The 16,657-nt window shown below is 39.4% G+C and overlaps 1 protein-coding gene across 1 annotated transcript in view; it reads right to left on the minus strand.

Annotated features, from left to right (window-relative positions):
• Window positions 1-298: 298 nt before the first annotated feature.
• Window positions 299-16,657, minus strand: part of GTF2F2 (general transcription factor IIF subunit 2) — a 150,459-nt gene continuing 134,100 nt past the window's right edge. The window contains exon 8 of the mRNA XM_028103254.2: window positions 299-1,713. Coding sequence (XP_027959055.1) covers window positions 1,594-1,713 — 120 coding nt within the window. The 3' untranslated portion in view covers window positions 299-1,593. The remainder of the gene's footprint in view (window positions 1,714-16,657) is intronic.

A 16,657-nucleotide genomic window follows, 5' to 3' on the forward strand; every position in this document is an offset into this window, starting at 1 on the left:
TCGGCTAGCAGCTACACAGTTCAATCTGGCAGCCACTGTCACCATAAAAAGTAAAGACAGAGGGAGAGGACACAGAGGTCTGTTTCAGGGCAGGACCAAACATCAAAAAAAGACAAGGTTTGGGGGGAAGATACATGCTATGAACCAAGCACATGACAGGTATCCAAGATTCTCAGTTCTCTACAGATCTGTCACACCATTATCCATCTGCTTCCTGACACTCAGTCTCCGCCAGAAACTGAAAGGTAAGGGGGATATATCTGGTTCCTGCACCAGAACAAAGTAGAATAAGACCACCCTCCCTCACCAGAATTTTATTTCACAGTGGGAATGCAAAGATAAACATTTTCTCATTGCAGTAGTACTCAACCTCAGTATGCTGGTGTTCTGCTGAAAATCAAATAATACCGGAAAATATTTATCTCAATGGATAGGTTTCTCCTTGATTTGCTTTAATTATATAACATTTTCTTAAATTTTTGGCATTTGCTACTTCTTGGTTGCAAGCATACAGAAGCAACTGACAAAATGAACAAATAAAAAGTAACTTTTTGTGTTTAATTTGTTAAAGCTTCTTTTGTTTTGGTGGTCTTGTTTGTGGGGATGCTTGTTTCTGTGCCTGCCTAACACGTATCAGCCTCACCCCTACAACCTCTGTTAGTTTGTCAACATCATTTGTCAGGCGACGCAATACCTGCCAGTTGAGTATGCAGCAAAATTCTGGAGCAAAGTCGGTTTCTGAGAAGCTTATAATCTGGACAGGGGAGACATATCTTGAATTACTGGAAAAATATTTAATTTCTAATTCCTTTAAAAGCAAAATAAAAGAGGGGTACCAGGTTGGCTCAGTCGGTAGACCATGCGACTCTTGATTGCGGGGTCATGAGTTTGAGTTCCATGCTGGGTGTAGAGATTACTTAAATAAATAAATCTTTTAAAAAATAAATAAAAGCAAATAAAAGAAATACTCATTGGCCAAGATTTTTTCCATTTCTCATGTCACTAACACTAGGGCAAAATATGCAAGCTAATGATGAAAACTGCTCTCTTAGGTACAAACATAAATGCTCTCTTCTTTATTAATGGGTGTAACTATGAAACATGATCACCTGTAAAAATAAATAAATAAAGACAGCTTTGTTCTTTGACAATTTCAGAATAAGGAACTTTGGTTTTTTATTCCTTTTAAGACTTTCTGTAGTTGACTACTTTTTTCTTGCTTTGCCATTCACTTTGGATTTGTATTACCTCAGATCCTCAGAGATAAAACAAGGACAGAGAGTCCTCATTTAGAAAACATTTCCTAGTTTTACATTTAAAAGTCAATAAAAAAAAAAACCTTCTTAACCCCCCCAACCCCTCACCCCATTCTGAATAATCTAGTTTAATACAAGCCTATAAATAAATTTTTTCCTCAAAAAAACACTTGAGTAACTTTACAAGAATTATTGTTTAAAAAATTTACCTAGGGAAATTAAAGTTCCAGTCATTTTACCCCTACAACAGATGGTACTCAAGTATTTGAGTATCAGTGGTGCTTCCTCAGCTCATCGCCCTTTAGTTGTTCTGTTAGCATGCTGGCTAAGAGTCTTCTTAATCACTCTTTTCTTCTCCTTGATAATGTCTATACTCTGGCTTCAGCTCCCATGTGTTTTTGTGGGTCCCTTTTACATTCTGAACGCCAATTTCTTTCAAGATTTCCTTTAGGTATCCCTAAAAACAAAAACAAAAACAAAAACAAAAACAACCCAAGATGAGACTATGAAGGCGAAACAAAATTTAAAATAAAACCATACACCAAACCACACTCACGAGTAATACAAATTATGATCTTGAAAGCTCAACAAGATTTCTCTATAAAGATGTTCAATAAACTGCCTCTTGGTTCTATACATGCAGTACATGATAACTGTGTTAAATATACACTCATTTGCATTAAAGGGATTGGAAGTCTGGAATGCCAATGACCTGAGAGCTTGAAAAAGAAGTCTAGAGGAAAATACACTAGGAAGTTACTGGTGCTCACTGTTTACTAAGATGACACAGTATACCATGTGTGATCTTCCCTTGAATTCAGTGGCCTCACTCAGTTCACAGTTGGATAGGGTTATTCTTGGATTGGAGCCAGTCATTTCAGAAGCAGGAGCATATATAAAAAATAACAAATATTTTTGGGACGATAATATTCTAGAAAGCAAGCACATGACAGGCATCCAGAATTCTCAATTCTAAGGTGACTTTCCAAATTTGCTATCAGGCCACTTGTTTTTCCTGTGTAATAAGGAAGGTTATTATTCGTCTTTAGTATCGTTTTGATCTTGGCCAAGCTTGCTAAGACAGGGTAAGGAATAAGAAGTGATAATAAGACATACTAAAATCCCATGGGGCCTGCAGTTTTCTCAGGCTCGGCTCCTCCAGAGGAAAGAGGTGAGCAATGACATAGGGCAGAACTCTGTTTTATGTCATTTTAGGTCCCTCAAAATTCAATACACATTAACCAAATGATTACTATATTCAGGGAAATGATGACTGTGATAAATATAATACCAAACCCTATCTTTACTTGCCAATGCCCAAAGCCAAAAAGCATTCCACTATAAATTAACCCATTAAATTATAGTACTTCCTGCTTGGCGATAGAGAGAAAAGTTAATTATTTATAAGTGTTTCTTGGGGCTCCTGGGTGGCTCAGTCGGTTAAGTGTCTGCCTTCAACTCCGGTCATGATCTTGGGGTCCTGGGATCGAGCCCCGCATCCTCGTGGTTGGGCTTCCTGTTCAGTAGGGAGTCTGCTTCTCTATCGGCCCCTGCCCCTGCTTGTGCCCTCCGTCCCTCTCTCTCTCATGCACTCTTTCTCAAATGAATAAATAAAATCTTTTAAAAAGTGCTTTTCCCCCTGCAGAACCAGTCTAGTAATATTTTGTGTATATGCTTCAGAGAACCAGTTAAAGTACCAGTGACTCACCCTGTTGATAGGAGATGTAATATTTTTTTACTTATTGAAATGAGGCACTGATTAGAAAAATGGTTGAGAAGCTCTTACAGAGATAATGTTTAAGGCAGTGCTCTTCCTAGGGCTGGACTACTTGCCCTAGAACCTCATGGGAAACTTGTTAAATAAACCTCTCATCTTAGGCCTAGTGAATCAAAATCTCTGGGGCCAGGCCTGGGAATCTGCATTTTCACAAGCCTCTAAGAGACTCTGATTTAACTACACTATAGCTCCAATGCATCTGCTTTAAGGGTTCATCCAGCTCTAACACTCTAGGATCTTGAGTCCTCGAAGTGTTGCTTAGTTCTATGAGCCTCACAACTGCTTGGGGATTCTGTGTTAACAAACACAATCGAATACCACCTTACACTGACTGGTATAATGCTCTACTGTTTAAAGATTTTATTTATTTATTTATTTATTTGAGGGGTGCGGGGAGAGGGTCAGAGGGAGAAGCAGGCTCCCTGCTGAGCAGTGAGCCCGATGTGGGACTCGATCCCAGGACCCCGGGATCATGACCTGAGCTGAAGGCAGTCGCTTAACCAACTGAGCCACCCAGGCGCCCAATGCTCTACTGTTTAGATCCTTTCATTTAGGGGTGGGTTTTCACCTAGAAACAACAGCTGATTAACACTGGAACTACACAGCCCTGGATGGGCTTAGCAGGACTACCGGTGTGGCCTTCCCATTCCAGCAGCCATGGCCCAGCAGGTGGCAGCAATGAATCAAATGAGGCCTGGGTTTCCCCAGGAAGAAGCCTGCTTGCCTCCCACACTTTCTGCAGTTGCCCTCACTAAGGGATCTGTGCCAATGAGTAAGCATAAAGGCTCAAGCCATCCAGGTAATATGCACATCTGCTATCTGCCACTTCAAATCACATTTTTAAAATGAGACACTGTTCATAAGCTACTTTCTAATTAAACAGTATTCATAAAGGGAAAATGATGTGCTGGAACACAAAGGGCTTTCAGTTTAGATGCCAAGAATGACATCTTTGTAAAATCCCAAAGGATGATCTACTGTGAGGTTGGCTATGAACCTGGACATAAATAATCAAACAACTGGCTGCACTGCTCTGGGTCAAAACTGAAAAGAGCAATTGCTGGGAGTGCTGTGGTTGTGAGACAGGAGCTCTCTGGACTTCAAGTCTAGCATGCCCATTCAGAAGCCAGATACAGAACATGAAAAGCCTCAAAAGGGTTAAACACAAGATAGTGAAGTCTCAAGTGTACAAATTCAGTTGCTTTCATGTATAGTCCATACTCATTTTGTTAAATTAGTATAAGGCTATGGAATATTCTGTTTTCTTAATGAAAAGTCACTCTTTATTTCCTTTCCAACAGTAAGAACAGAATGAGATCTTCAGTCTGTCAGTTTGTCAGGTAACGAGATGGGATTAGGCTCACAGTATCTAGCCATGGTACAGAATTCTTTTTTTTTTTGGTGGAAGGTGGGGAAGGGGACATTTCTGGAGTTTTAGAATTTTTTTTTTTGTTTTAGAATGTTCTAAACTGCAACCTAAAGTCATTTTACTCTAACCAAATGAATTAATTTGGCATAACTCATTAGTAGAGAAAGTAATAGTAATGATAGGGTAACACAGGTCACAAAAGTCCCTGAAGGAAAGACACAGGTAGGGAACAGTGAGATCATGTCATTCCTCTGTTGAAAAAAAATTTTTTTTTAAAGATTTTATTTGAGAAAGAGAGCACGTGCACAAGTGGGGGTAAGGGCAGAGGGAGAGGGAGAAGCAGACTCCCCGCTGAGCAAGGAGCCTGACACGGGGCTCGTTCCCAGGACCCGTGACCTGAGCTGAAAGCAGACACAACCTGTTGAAAATTTTTTAATGACTTCCCCTCTGGCCTACAGGTTAAATTCCATACTCCTTCACAGGCATCTATTCAGGCCTGCCTTTTCCCTTTGGCCTCATCTTCTAAGAATTCCCTGAATATATACTTGTCACTTCTGTGTCTACATGCTTCTAGTTTTCTCCGTATGCTATTCCCTTTCCCTGTCATGCTTATCCCCTTCCCTCAAATCTCAACTCCTCATCCTTGAAGACTCTGCATGAATGTCACTCTCTCGGACCACCTTTCCCTAACAGTCCCACCTCTTAGATCTACATTCCACACTGTATGTACTTCAGTGATAGCCCTCATACTACATACACTATAACCCTTGACTCATATGCCTCTCTCCCATCAAACCATGTGCTCCTATACAGTGGCTGCCTGCACATCAGAGTCTCAGTGCACTTACACTGAATAAATAGGGTATGCTGAAGAGTAAACAAGGGAACTAAGAGGATTTAGTGGGGGAGGTGTTTGAGGTAAGATCACTTAGAAGGTCCAGAGGACTAAACTCTAGTTCTTTTCATTTTTAGAACTCAGGCTCTAATTAACTTACAGGGCAATGAGAAATACAAGTTGACTGATTAAATTGTATTATCTGAATCTGAATGACATTTATTACTAAAAATCTGTATTATAGTGGTAAAATATTGTTGGGAACAAAGCCATCTGAGGGGGAAATTTTAAATATTCTAACAGGATTGAAGATCAATTGGCAATCTAACTTTCCTTCTATAAAAATTCATATACTCTACAAATATTTATTTTAGAACCTACTATGGGCCAGACAGAGTGGCAACACAGTCAGTCTTCATCCTCAAGAGTTCATGATTTAAGAGTAGGGTGTGTGAGTGGGAAGCAAAGGCAGAGAAGCAGGCAATCACAAACTAAAGCACAGAAATAAGGACATTATATATACAGGATAACATGGGAGCACTGAGAAGGGGCATTTAACCCAGCCGGAGTCATGATCTTAGGTTTTGAGGATGTGTATTTGATCCTTTGAATTGAATGGCAATTCTGTGCGGAGATCAGGAGATACTAGTTCTTCTCCTCTCATACTAAACAATGACTTTCCAATTTAATCTTTTGCCTGGCCACCTGCATTTTAAACAAAGGATTCTAGACCTCAGTAGATCACCTTTAGGTGGCACGGGATTGGAGAGATTTCACATTACTGCTATGTGCAGTGCTGCAGAACAAGACCTGAAATAATAAACTGGCTCAGGTCCAGCAACCCTTCATCAAAGGGATGTGTGGGAGAGTATTTACAGCAAGTCTGAATTGCAGAGAAAAAAGGGATAGAGCATAACAGCTTCTTTGGAAGGAAAAGGCAAAGCAAATACCGGACCAAAGAGGTCAAGTGATTAGGATGTGATTTGCATATTTGTGGGTCAAGATAACACTGTGGTGGCCCAAAAGCCAAAAATCCACAGATCAAATTCCTATCCACGCCCCCCAATCACAACAAACCTACGTAGAGTCACAAGGCACAGGAGCCTACTACTGCAGTCTTTCCCTCTCTCCTCCCCCACACCCTTTCCCTCCACCCCCACCATTTCTCGTATCATCTTTTCCTCTACTGCTCTGCCAACCAATTCCCAAACCAGCAACTTCAGTTAAGTGTTACGTATATAATAATGAACTAACTGTATCTAAATTCCTAGAAATTGGTCAAAACCATGTATCTTGACAAAGAGCTGATCACCAACTATTAATGCTTTAGGTGAGCAAATAATATGACCCTGTTAAATGTCTAGTCAGAAAATCTCCCCAGAAAGGTTGGACTGAATAGACAATATGCAATCTATACCAAAGATGACACTGGTTAATGCCAGTCACTAAAGGAAGTCATTATATGCTTTTTATAAAGTGATCCAACAAGGCAAGAGGGGCATTATCAGAAAACAGTGTGGAGGTTCCTCAAAAAGTTGAAAATAGAGTTACCATATGATCCAGCAATTGCACTACTGGGTAGTTACCCCAAAGATACAAATGTAGGGATCCGAAGGGGTACATGCACCCCTATGTTTATAGCAGCAATGTCCACAACAGCCAAACTGTGGAAAGAGCCAAGATGTCCATCGACAGATGAATGGATAAAGAAGATGTGGTGTGTATAATATTCCATTGTGTATATATACACAATGGAATATTATATAGCCATCAAAAGGAATGATCTTGACATCTGCAGCAACGTGGATGGAACTGCAGGGTGTTATGCTGAGCGAAGTAAGTCAATCAGAGAAAGACATGTATCATATGACCTCACTGATATGAGGAATTCTTAATCTCAGGAAACAAACTGAGGGTTGCTGGAGTGGTGGTGGGTGGGAGGGATGGGGTGGCTGGGTGATAGACATCGGGGAGGGTATGTGCTATGGTGAGCACTGTGAATTGTGCAAGACTGTTGAATCACAGATCTGTAACTCTGAAACAAATAATACAATATATGTTAAGGAAAAAAAAAAAGAAGAAGATAGCAGGAGGGGAAGAACGAAGGGGGGAAATCTGAGGGGGAGATGAACCATGAGAGAGGATGCACTGTGAAAAACAAACTGAGGGTTCTAGCGGGGAGGAGGGTGGGAGGATGGGTTACCCTGGTGATGGGTATTAAGGAGGGCACGTTCTGTGTGGAGCACTGGGTGTTATACACAAACAATGAATCACAGAACACTATATCAAAAACTAATGATGTAATGTATGGTGATTAACATAACAATAAAACCCAATTAATAGTACCAAAAAAAAAAAGTGGGGCATTATCCATTCTGTATAATTTCAAATGATTTGTGTGATTAAAACAGAGGACTTCTTGATAAAGATGTTAGTGGCTCCAAGGCACAAAATTCTTTCATTAAAAAAACAAACTACACATTAGGCATAAGCTGTTAACAAAGGCAACATATGTTTTCACTCCTTTAGACAGAGAAAACTGCAAACAGGAGAGGGAAGGGGACGTTGGGGATTCTCTGGGACATGGGCGATGTCCGGATTTTTATCCTCTCTTCCTTCTGGTTTCACCCCACTTTCCTACTAGACCCCACTCCCCATCCGTCTCTCCGCTCACACAGGCTGCATTCCTCCCCATGTAAAACTCTGAGAAGCAGAGACAATGGGTAATGAAGTGGTCGAGGCACAAGCCCTATCTTACGGCTTAATTCAAATTCTGGAAAAGCAATTTATTATTGCATGAATATTTGTGTGCTGGTAAATCATCTCTTATTAATACTTCATCTGCCTAGCAATGGCAAATGATTCCTATGTTTGCATATATCAGATGAACAAAGTTTACCTCCTTTGGGCCAAAACTTTTAATTTAACTATTTGTTTAAAGATGTGCTTTCTAAACTGTATTTTTTTTTTTTTTTTTAACGGCACCTGTGTGGCTCAGTCTGTTAAGCGCCTGCCTTCAGCTCAGGTCATGATCTCAGGACCATGGGGTTGAGCCCTGCATCAGGCACCTGCTCGGCAGGGAGTCTGCTTCTCCCTCTACCCCTCCACTCTGCTTGTGATCTCTTTCTCTCACTGTCTCAAATAAATACATAAAATCTTAAAAAAAAAAGCCCTGTATTTGTTTATTTGTATGCTAAACATAACTTAACCTTGGAATACTGCAAGATATTCCAAGGCTGAGAAATGATGGCTTTTTTTTTTTTTAAGGATTTTATTTATTTATTTGACAGAGAGAATGAGAGATAGAGAGCACAAGAGGGAAGAGGGTCAGAGGGAGAAGCATACTCCCTGCTGTGCAGGGAGCCTGATGCAGGACTCGATCCCGGGACTCCAGGATCATGACCTGAGCTGAAGGCAGTTGCTTAACCAACTGAGCCACCCAGGCGCCCAAGAAATGATGGCTTTCAACTGGGAAAAGTGTATACATATATAGCTAATGTTGAAACTGTTATAATTAGGAAAATATAATCAGAAATATCCAAAATATAACAAAGTAACAAAAACTAAAATTCCTTTTGAAAGTTAAATATGTGGAATTTAAGAAACAAGACAGATGAACATTGGGGAAGGGAAGGAAAAAAACAGAGAGGGAGGCAAACCATAAGAGACTCTCAATTATAGGGAACAAACAGGGTTGCTGGAGGGGAGGTGGCTGGGTGGATGGGGTAACTGGGGTGATGAGTATTAAGGAGGGCAGTTGAAGTAATGAGCACTGGGTGTTGTATGCAACCGATGAATCACTGAATTCTACCTCTGAAACTAATAATAGAGTATATTAATTAAACTGCATTTAAATAAAAAATAAAATAGAGGGGCGCCTGGGTGGCTCAGTCGGTTAAGCGGCTGCCTTTGGCTCAGGTCATGATCCCGGGGTCCTGGGATGGAGCCCCACATCGGGCTCCCTGCTCAGTGGGGAGCCTGGTTCTCCCTCTCCCTCTGCCTACTTGTGCTCTCTCTCTGTCAAATAAATAGAAAAAGCAAAAAAAAGTAACTTAAATATGAATTCTTGCACTTAGAACCATGGCAACTCTCTATTAGTGCATCTGGTGTGAAGTATAGTTTCAAATGTACAAAAATAAGAAGATATCAATTGGCATAGTTATTATTAGTCTATTTGAAAATATTGCTAGAAATTAAATGGTAAGCAAAGAGACCTTAGGTATATATTTTACCAACAGAGAATTTTCTGTAAATTAGCTAGCACTCCCAATGCTGAAGTATTATTCATCCTTAAAATATTTGGAATAGAAAGTAAAGTTTTACCTTAGGACAACAGCAGATAAAAGTTTTTGCTGGCTAAGGATTAAAAAAGGATTGATGACAATCTGGCAGTTAGTTCCTCAGGTTAAACAGAGTTATGAAGTGACTCAGCAATTCCACTCCCAAGAGAAAAAAAAACAACATAAAAACTTATACATGAATGAGTTTACAGCAGCTTTATTCATAATAGCCAAAAAGCAGAAACAACTCAAATGTCTATCCATGACTGAATGGATAAACAAAATGTTGTATCTCTCTAACAGTATATAAGTTGGCAATAAAGAGCAACAAAATACTGATATGTGCCACATTGGGATGACATCTGAAAATATTATGCCTAGATGAAAGAAGCCAGTCATAAGATTTCACATGGTATATGATTCCATGTATATGAAATGACCAAAGTAAGCAAATCTACATGGATAGAAAATAAATTAGTATTCACCTAGGGTAGAGGTGGAAGGAAGGGAATTGACTGCTAATAGGTATGGGGTTTCTTTCTGAGGTGAAGAAAATGTTCTAAAATTGATTGTGGTGATGGTCATACATCTCTGTGAATGTACTAAAATCCTGTGAACTGTAATATAGTAACAATAACTGAAAATAGAGATTTGATTTTATTAAGAGATTTTATTTATTTATTTGAGCTTAACTGACTGAGCCACTCAGGTGCCCCAGAAAATAAAGATTTTAAATTGGTGGGGGTGGTGGGGGGAGACCTACCTAGCTCATAACAACAAATTAAGATAACACCATTTTAACTCAATCAGAGAAAGACCAATTATCATATGATCTCACTGATATGTGGAATTTGAGAAACAAGGCAGAGGATCATAGGGGAAGAGAGGAAAAAATGAAGTAAGAGGAAACCAGAGAGGGAGACAAACCATAAGAGACTCTTAATCTCAGGAAACAAACTGAGGGTTGCTGGAGGCAGGGGTGGGGGGAAAGGGGTGGCTGGGTGATGGACACTGGGGAGAGCATGTGTTGTGGGGAGCTCTGTGTTGTGTAAGACTGATGAATCACAGACCTGTACCCCTAAAACAAATAATACATTATATGCTAATAATAATAATAATAATAAAAGGTTTTGGGAAACTGGAAAGTAAACTAAATTCTGTAACAAAGTCCGTATAGAATATGACATTAAAAAAAGAAAAACACCATTTTTTTATTACCAAATTATGATGGTAACATTTCCAATAAACAGTGGCTAGCTCTGTGTATCGGTCCATATGTACTGGAAAGTATGATGGAATTAGAATATCTACCTTGGGACATTCTAGAAGGAATGCCTCTGTAAAGCTGCAATACAGAACTGACAGTACAAGGTTTTCTGCCAACAGGCTTATCCTCTGGTATCTCGATTCTCCTGTGAGATAGAGAAACTGGGAAGCTGTGAACACTTATCTTAATCCACAGAGTCATGCTTTCTCTAGTGCTGAGACCAATGCAAAGAAAATTATCTTTCCTGAGATAATTTCCATAAGGATGGCAAGCCTAAAAACAAGTCCTCCTAACTTGTTCAGGGACTAAATAAAGAAATCAGAAAGCAGTTAATAAGCTTAAAACTTACTTTAGCCTTTTTCAAATCAAACGATGCTGGAAGGCAGGGAAGATTTTATAACTAATGACATTTTTCAGATTAAATATAAATTTTGTGGCCTACTGCTTAATTAAAAATTCTGGGGTGCCTGGGTGGCTCAGTCGGTTAAGTGTCTGACTTCAGCTCAGATCATGATCACAGGGTCCTGAGATAAGCCCACTTAAGGCTCTGCATTTAGCAGGGAGTCTGTTTCTCCCTCTCCCTCTGCTTCTCCCCCTGCTTGTGTTCTCTCTCAAATAAATAAAATCTTAAAAAAAAATTCTATGTAAACTTTGTATATAAATAAATGCCCAATTTTCTTTACCTGGTGCTTATGTTAAAAATATTGCTTTTATCTACATAATAGTTCATGTAAAATCTGGACTCAATTGGTTATGTTAGTAAATGCACCTCAAATTTTACATTTAGAAATATGGTAAAAAAAGAGGGAAAAAAGGTGAAACAAAGCATATAAGTTAAAGAAGGAAATGTTACTATCCTATATTAAACTTGGTAGTAGATCTATTATTAAAATCTTCTACAGGTAATTACTAAAATTTCATGTGTTTAAATCTCATCCATTCATATTCAATACAAATAGTTAATTTATTTTAGTATGACATTTCATATCCTAAAGCTTAACAATAAATCAGGTTCTACATCATTAATTAGCAAATAATCAGTTTTTTAAAAAATTATTTATTTTTAATTTTTATTTATTTGACAGAGAGAGACACAGCGAGAGAGAGGGAACACAAGCAGGGGGAGTCGGAGAGGGAGAAGCAGGCTTCCCGCTGAGCAGAGAGCCCAATGAGGGGCTCGATCCCAGGAGCCTGGAATCGTGACCTGAGCCAAAGGCAGACACTTAACGACTGAGCCACCCAGGTGCCCCACAAATAATTATTTTTTAAGACAGAAGTTTCACAAAAGGCTGTCACTAATATGTTCTGTTGAGAAATTGGTGGTCTTTTTTTTACTAGTATCATTCAAAAATAAAAACTTCCATTTATAGGAAAAATGAACTAAAAGGGATTAAGTGAACAGAAAGGAAACGATAAAGATTTCAGAAAAGAAAAAAAAATGAAGAAAGGAAAGTGTATGTCAGAACAACACATCATATTAAAAACACCACTTATTTAGTAGTAAATTAGGGAATAAGTTTCAAACATTAAAAATACCTATTTTGGATTAGGAACTGAATGAGCTAAGATAAAGCTTAGATCCCATTCTCTTTAAAGATTTTATTTATTTGAGAGAGTGAGTGAGCGAGCATGAGCAGGGGGAGGGGCAGATGGAGAGGGAGAGGGAGAATCTCAAGCACACTCTGCACTGAGAACAGAGCCCAACTCGGGGCTCAAGCTCACGACCCTGAGATCATGACCTGAGCTGAAATCAAGAGTCAGATGCTTAACTGACTGTGCCACCCAGGCACCCCAATGATGATTCTTAATGAGAAAGCCTGCTGAGAGAGACATTAGTTTTTTTTCCTATTAAAAAGGGATTTCTATTGTCAGAAAAATATTTTCCTTGCTTATCTACATATACATGCACATGTCTGACTACATAAGAGGCAATGTAGTAAGAGATATTCCTAGACTGAAGTCAGCACAAGTGGGGTCAAGTCACTAGGCAACTCCTCTGGGTTTACAAGTGAGAGAGACTAGATAATCTCTAAGATCACTTTTACCTTAAGATCCTGAGTCAGATATACTCACATACACAGATATATGTATATATGTATATAATTTATATGATATATACGTATCATAATTTGTAGTATCTATGTCATGAAGAAGAAACAGGAATACCGTTGTCTGGCTTGAACAATTTAGGGAATGATGGTGTCACTTACTGAAATGGGGAAATCTGGGGGAAGTCTTTGGAAAGGAAGAGAAATAAAGAGTTCTGTTCTGAACATACAAAATTTGAGATAACAATGAAATGACTAACACTGACTAGGTGCTAACTCCATACCAGGCGACACAGCACAAAGGTGGGAAAGGCGGTGGGCCCTGGCTGGCAGAGTACCCCTAACCCCATCTTCTTGGTTCAGGAATGGACATATCAACCCCTACCAGGTCAATTAAAATCTTCTCTGGGGTTTTTATTTAAAAAAACAGGACAAATACTCTCTTTTTGCTTAGGGGTTGCTAGCTGTGAGGTGTCTGAGGAGGTCATTTCAGCTACCACATGGCAGGATCCTGCCTAAGAGTAAAGACAACACACAAGAAAGAATAATGAGGAGAGATATGGAAAGATGGGAAGGGACCGTTCTAATTAAATAATATTAGTAGCTGGATCTAGTCATTGCTAAAGCTAGATGCATTCCTGAACTCCCTAACTACATGAGCCAATAATTTTTTTTTTTTTCTTTTTATGAGAGAGAGAGAGACAGAGACAGAGACGGGGTGGCGGGGAGAGACAGAGAGAAAGAGAAAGAGAGAAAGAGAGAGAGAGAGAGAGAGAGAGAGAGAATGAATCTCTAGTGGGCTCCACGTATGGACACTAATTGCTTCAAAGTCAAAGCCACCCAAATCTCTGCCTAGTTTTTCCTGTTAATTTGAACTTACTTTAATAAGAAGCATGCAAGTTGCTCAATTACATATCTGAATTAAGCAATGGGTCTGAGAGACTCACATGATAGGGGATTGTCCACTTAAAAGGATCATCAATAATTAAATATAAACTTCCCTGGATCATGCCTAGAAATTGGGTGGATACAAGGAAATTAGTGGTTTGCGTATAAGCAGGACTAATTTTCAATGATACTTTTAGCAGGAAGATGTGGTTTAAGGAACACTAGAAATGGCTGCTATGCCAGAGAACAGGGTGTCAGGGCTCAAAGTGGTCTTGGCAGTTTGGTGTTTCAAAGGGATCAATTAGATGAAGTTTCGAATGATTTAAGTTTTGAAGGAAATGCTGTGTATGCTTCTATTTTCCAGATATAATAAAATATAAGACTAGACATAACAAATTCAAGGTGAAAGATCAAAGACTACAGGGGAGAAATAATGGGCTTCTTCTGGTATTTCACATTAAGGAGGGCTTAAAAGCCCAAATTTAAATCACATAAAAATACCCCCCCCTTTTTTAAAGATTTTATTCATGTATTTGACAGAGAGAGACACAGCAAGAGAGGGAACACAAGCAGGGGGAGCAGGAGAGGGAGAAGCAGGCTTCCTGCCGAGCAGGGAGCTTGATGCAGGGCTGGATCCCAGGACCCTGGGATCATGACCTGAGCCAAAGGCAGATGCTTAACGACTGAGCCACCCAGGTGCCCCATAAAAACACCCCTTTAAATGGGTATCATGTTTCTGATTTTACATCAGTTATCAGAGCTTGGCCTTTTAGAATCAGCTTATTTGCCCTTAATGAGTAACTTTAACTCCTTGATTGTTTATGCAAGTCACATACTGACCAATGAGAGGAAAAAGTCTGCCCATAAGGACAGTTTCTCTGATCAATAATAATTTTGCTTACAGAAGTGAAGGTTTTTAGGAAGAATACAGAGAGGAAAGAACTGCAAAAACAAGAATAATACCTCAGGTTCCCTCAGAAAGTGTCAAAAATGACATTCTAGGGACTCCTGGGTGGCTCAGTCAGTTAAGCGGCTGCCTTCGGCTCAGGTCATGATCCCAGGGTCCTGGGATTGAGTCCCGCATCGGGCTCCTTGCTACGCAGCGAGCCTGCTTCTCCCTCTGCCTGACACTCCCCCTGCTTGTACTTACTCTCTCCCTCTCTGACAAATAAAATCTTTAAAAAAATTGACATTCTAAAGGTCAGAAAGCAGATGGTAACTTAAGACTATAGTACTCGTGTTAATGACAAAGAGGATGTGTTAAAGCGATAGACTTCATGGTTAGAAATCTATTATCAAAGGGGGCACTGGGACCACCAGAAAATGAGAGAAAGTCATTAAATACATACACTAAAGAAGTGTTTAATACAAACAAGATCTTTTTTTTTTCTCTTTTACATGGGGGCTCAAAAATTTCTTTGTATTAAACATTAAATGTATTTAAATACCCTGTTCAGGACTATCCATCTAACTGGCAGGACTGGGACTTGAACTGAGATCCCATTAATCCAAATCCACTGCTCTTTCCATCATACCAAGAAGCCCCTTTCCTGGATCACTGATCTTCATGCTCTACTCTCCTTCATTCTCCTGGTATTGCTCAGATTAAAATCAAATTAGTAAGGGTGTACTGATGACCAGGAATATAGACTCACTTATGTCCTGTGAACATTTTAAAGGGGATATTTACCTACATGGAGTAGAGCTGGCCTTTGGCCACTTTCTAGGTGAGATTTGCCAATTCAATTCAAAACAAGAGGAGATGAAATGGGAGAGGGAGAGAATCACACATTTAGGGTTGGAAGGGAGCAAAACAATTAAACAGTCCAATTTCCTCAATTTCAGGAATGGAAGGAACTTTCTCAGATTCCAATGGGGTAGGTAAATGGCAGAACTGAACCCATGCTGACCACTTCCTGCCCCCTCCTCTGGGGGGAGATAACTGTAACCCTGTCATTCCACACTTCCTTGAGACTGGCTCTCTGTCCCCCTCTCCTGCCATAAGTGTTTTGAATCCTGTTGAATCCAACCAAGTAAAACATGGTAGTCCTTGGATAATGAGGATGGGACCATTTCCTTTTTATCAAATCAATTCCTCCAATATTTACTGAATTTCTACTACATTTATGATGTAGAATGTATAAATATTTAAGGATATGACTAATATACAACCCTGTCTTCAAGAACTTTATGCTTGCTGGGGCAATTTAGTCTCTAAATAATAAGACTACTTTTTTTAAAGACTTTATTTATTTATTTGAGAGAGAGAGAGAATGAGATAGAGAGCATGAGAGGGGGGAGGGTCAGAGGGAGAAGCAGACTCCCCGCCAAGCAGGGAGCCCGATGCGGGACTCGATCCCAGGACCTCAGGATCATGACCTGAGCTGAAGGCAGTCGCTTAACCAACTGAGCCACCCAGGCGCCCTCTAAATAGTAAGACTATTATAAAATAATTTAGTTTGTAGATTAGTGGTTAATAAGCTCCTTGAGGTTCCCAGGCCCTCTATGAGAATCTGATATTAACTATGGATTTGCTCCCCAGAAAAACCCACATATTTTTTCACATATTCAGGAGATTACTGGATCTCATAAAACCCACCTACTGACCATGAGTTAAGAAGCTCTATTTTGAGAGATTCACTGTGTACCTCTACATAAAAATTATCTGAAAAACCAAAGTTGAGAGAAATACTAGTTATCCCTTTCCTTTGATGCAAAATGAATAAACTTTAAAAACAATATGTAGTTCCATGTTAAGAAATTGGAAAGCAAAGAAATTGCTTTCTCTAATATCATCTAAATGTCCCTTCTACAAATACTTATTTTCCCAAATCTAATTTTTTAAAAAATATTTTATTTATTTATTTGAGAGAGAGAGAATGAGAGATAGAGAGCACAAGAGGGAAGAGGGTCGGAGGGAGAAGCAGACTCCCTGCT

The sequence above is a fragment of the Eumetopias jubatus genome, unplaced genomic scaffold (assembly GCF_037043125.1).
Source record: "Eumetopias jubatus isolate StellerSeaLion01/CBP00866 unplaced genomic scaffold, mEumJub1_p1.0 scaffold_3, whole genome shotgun sequence".
Lineage (NCBI taxonomy): Eukaryota > Metazoa > Chordata > Mammalia > Carnivora > Otariidae > Eumetopias > Eumetopias jubatus.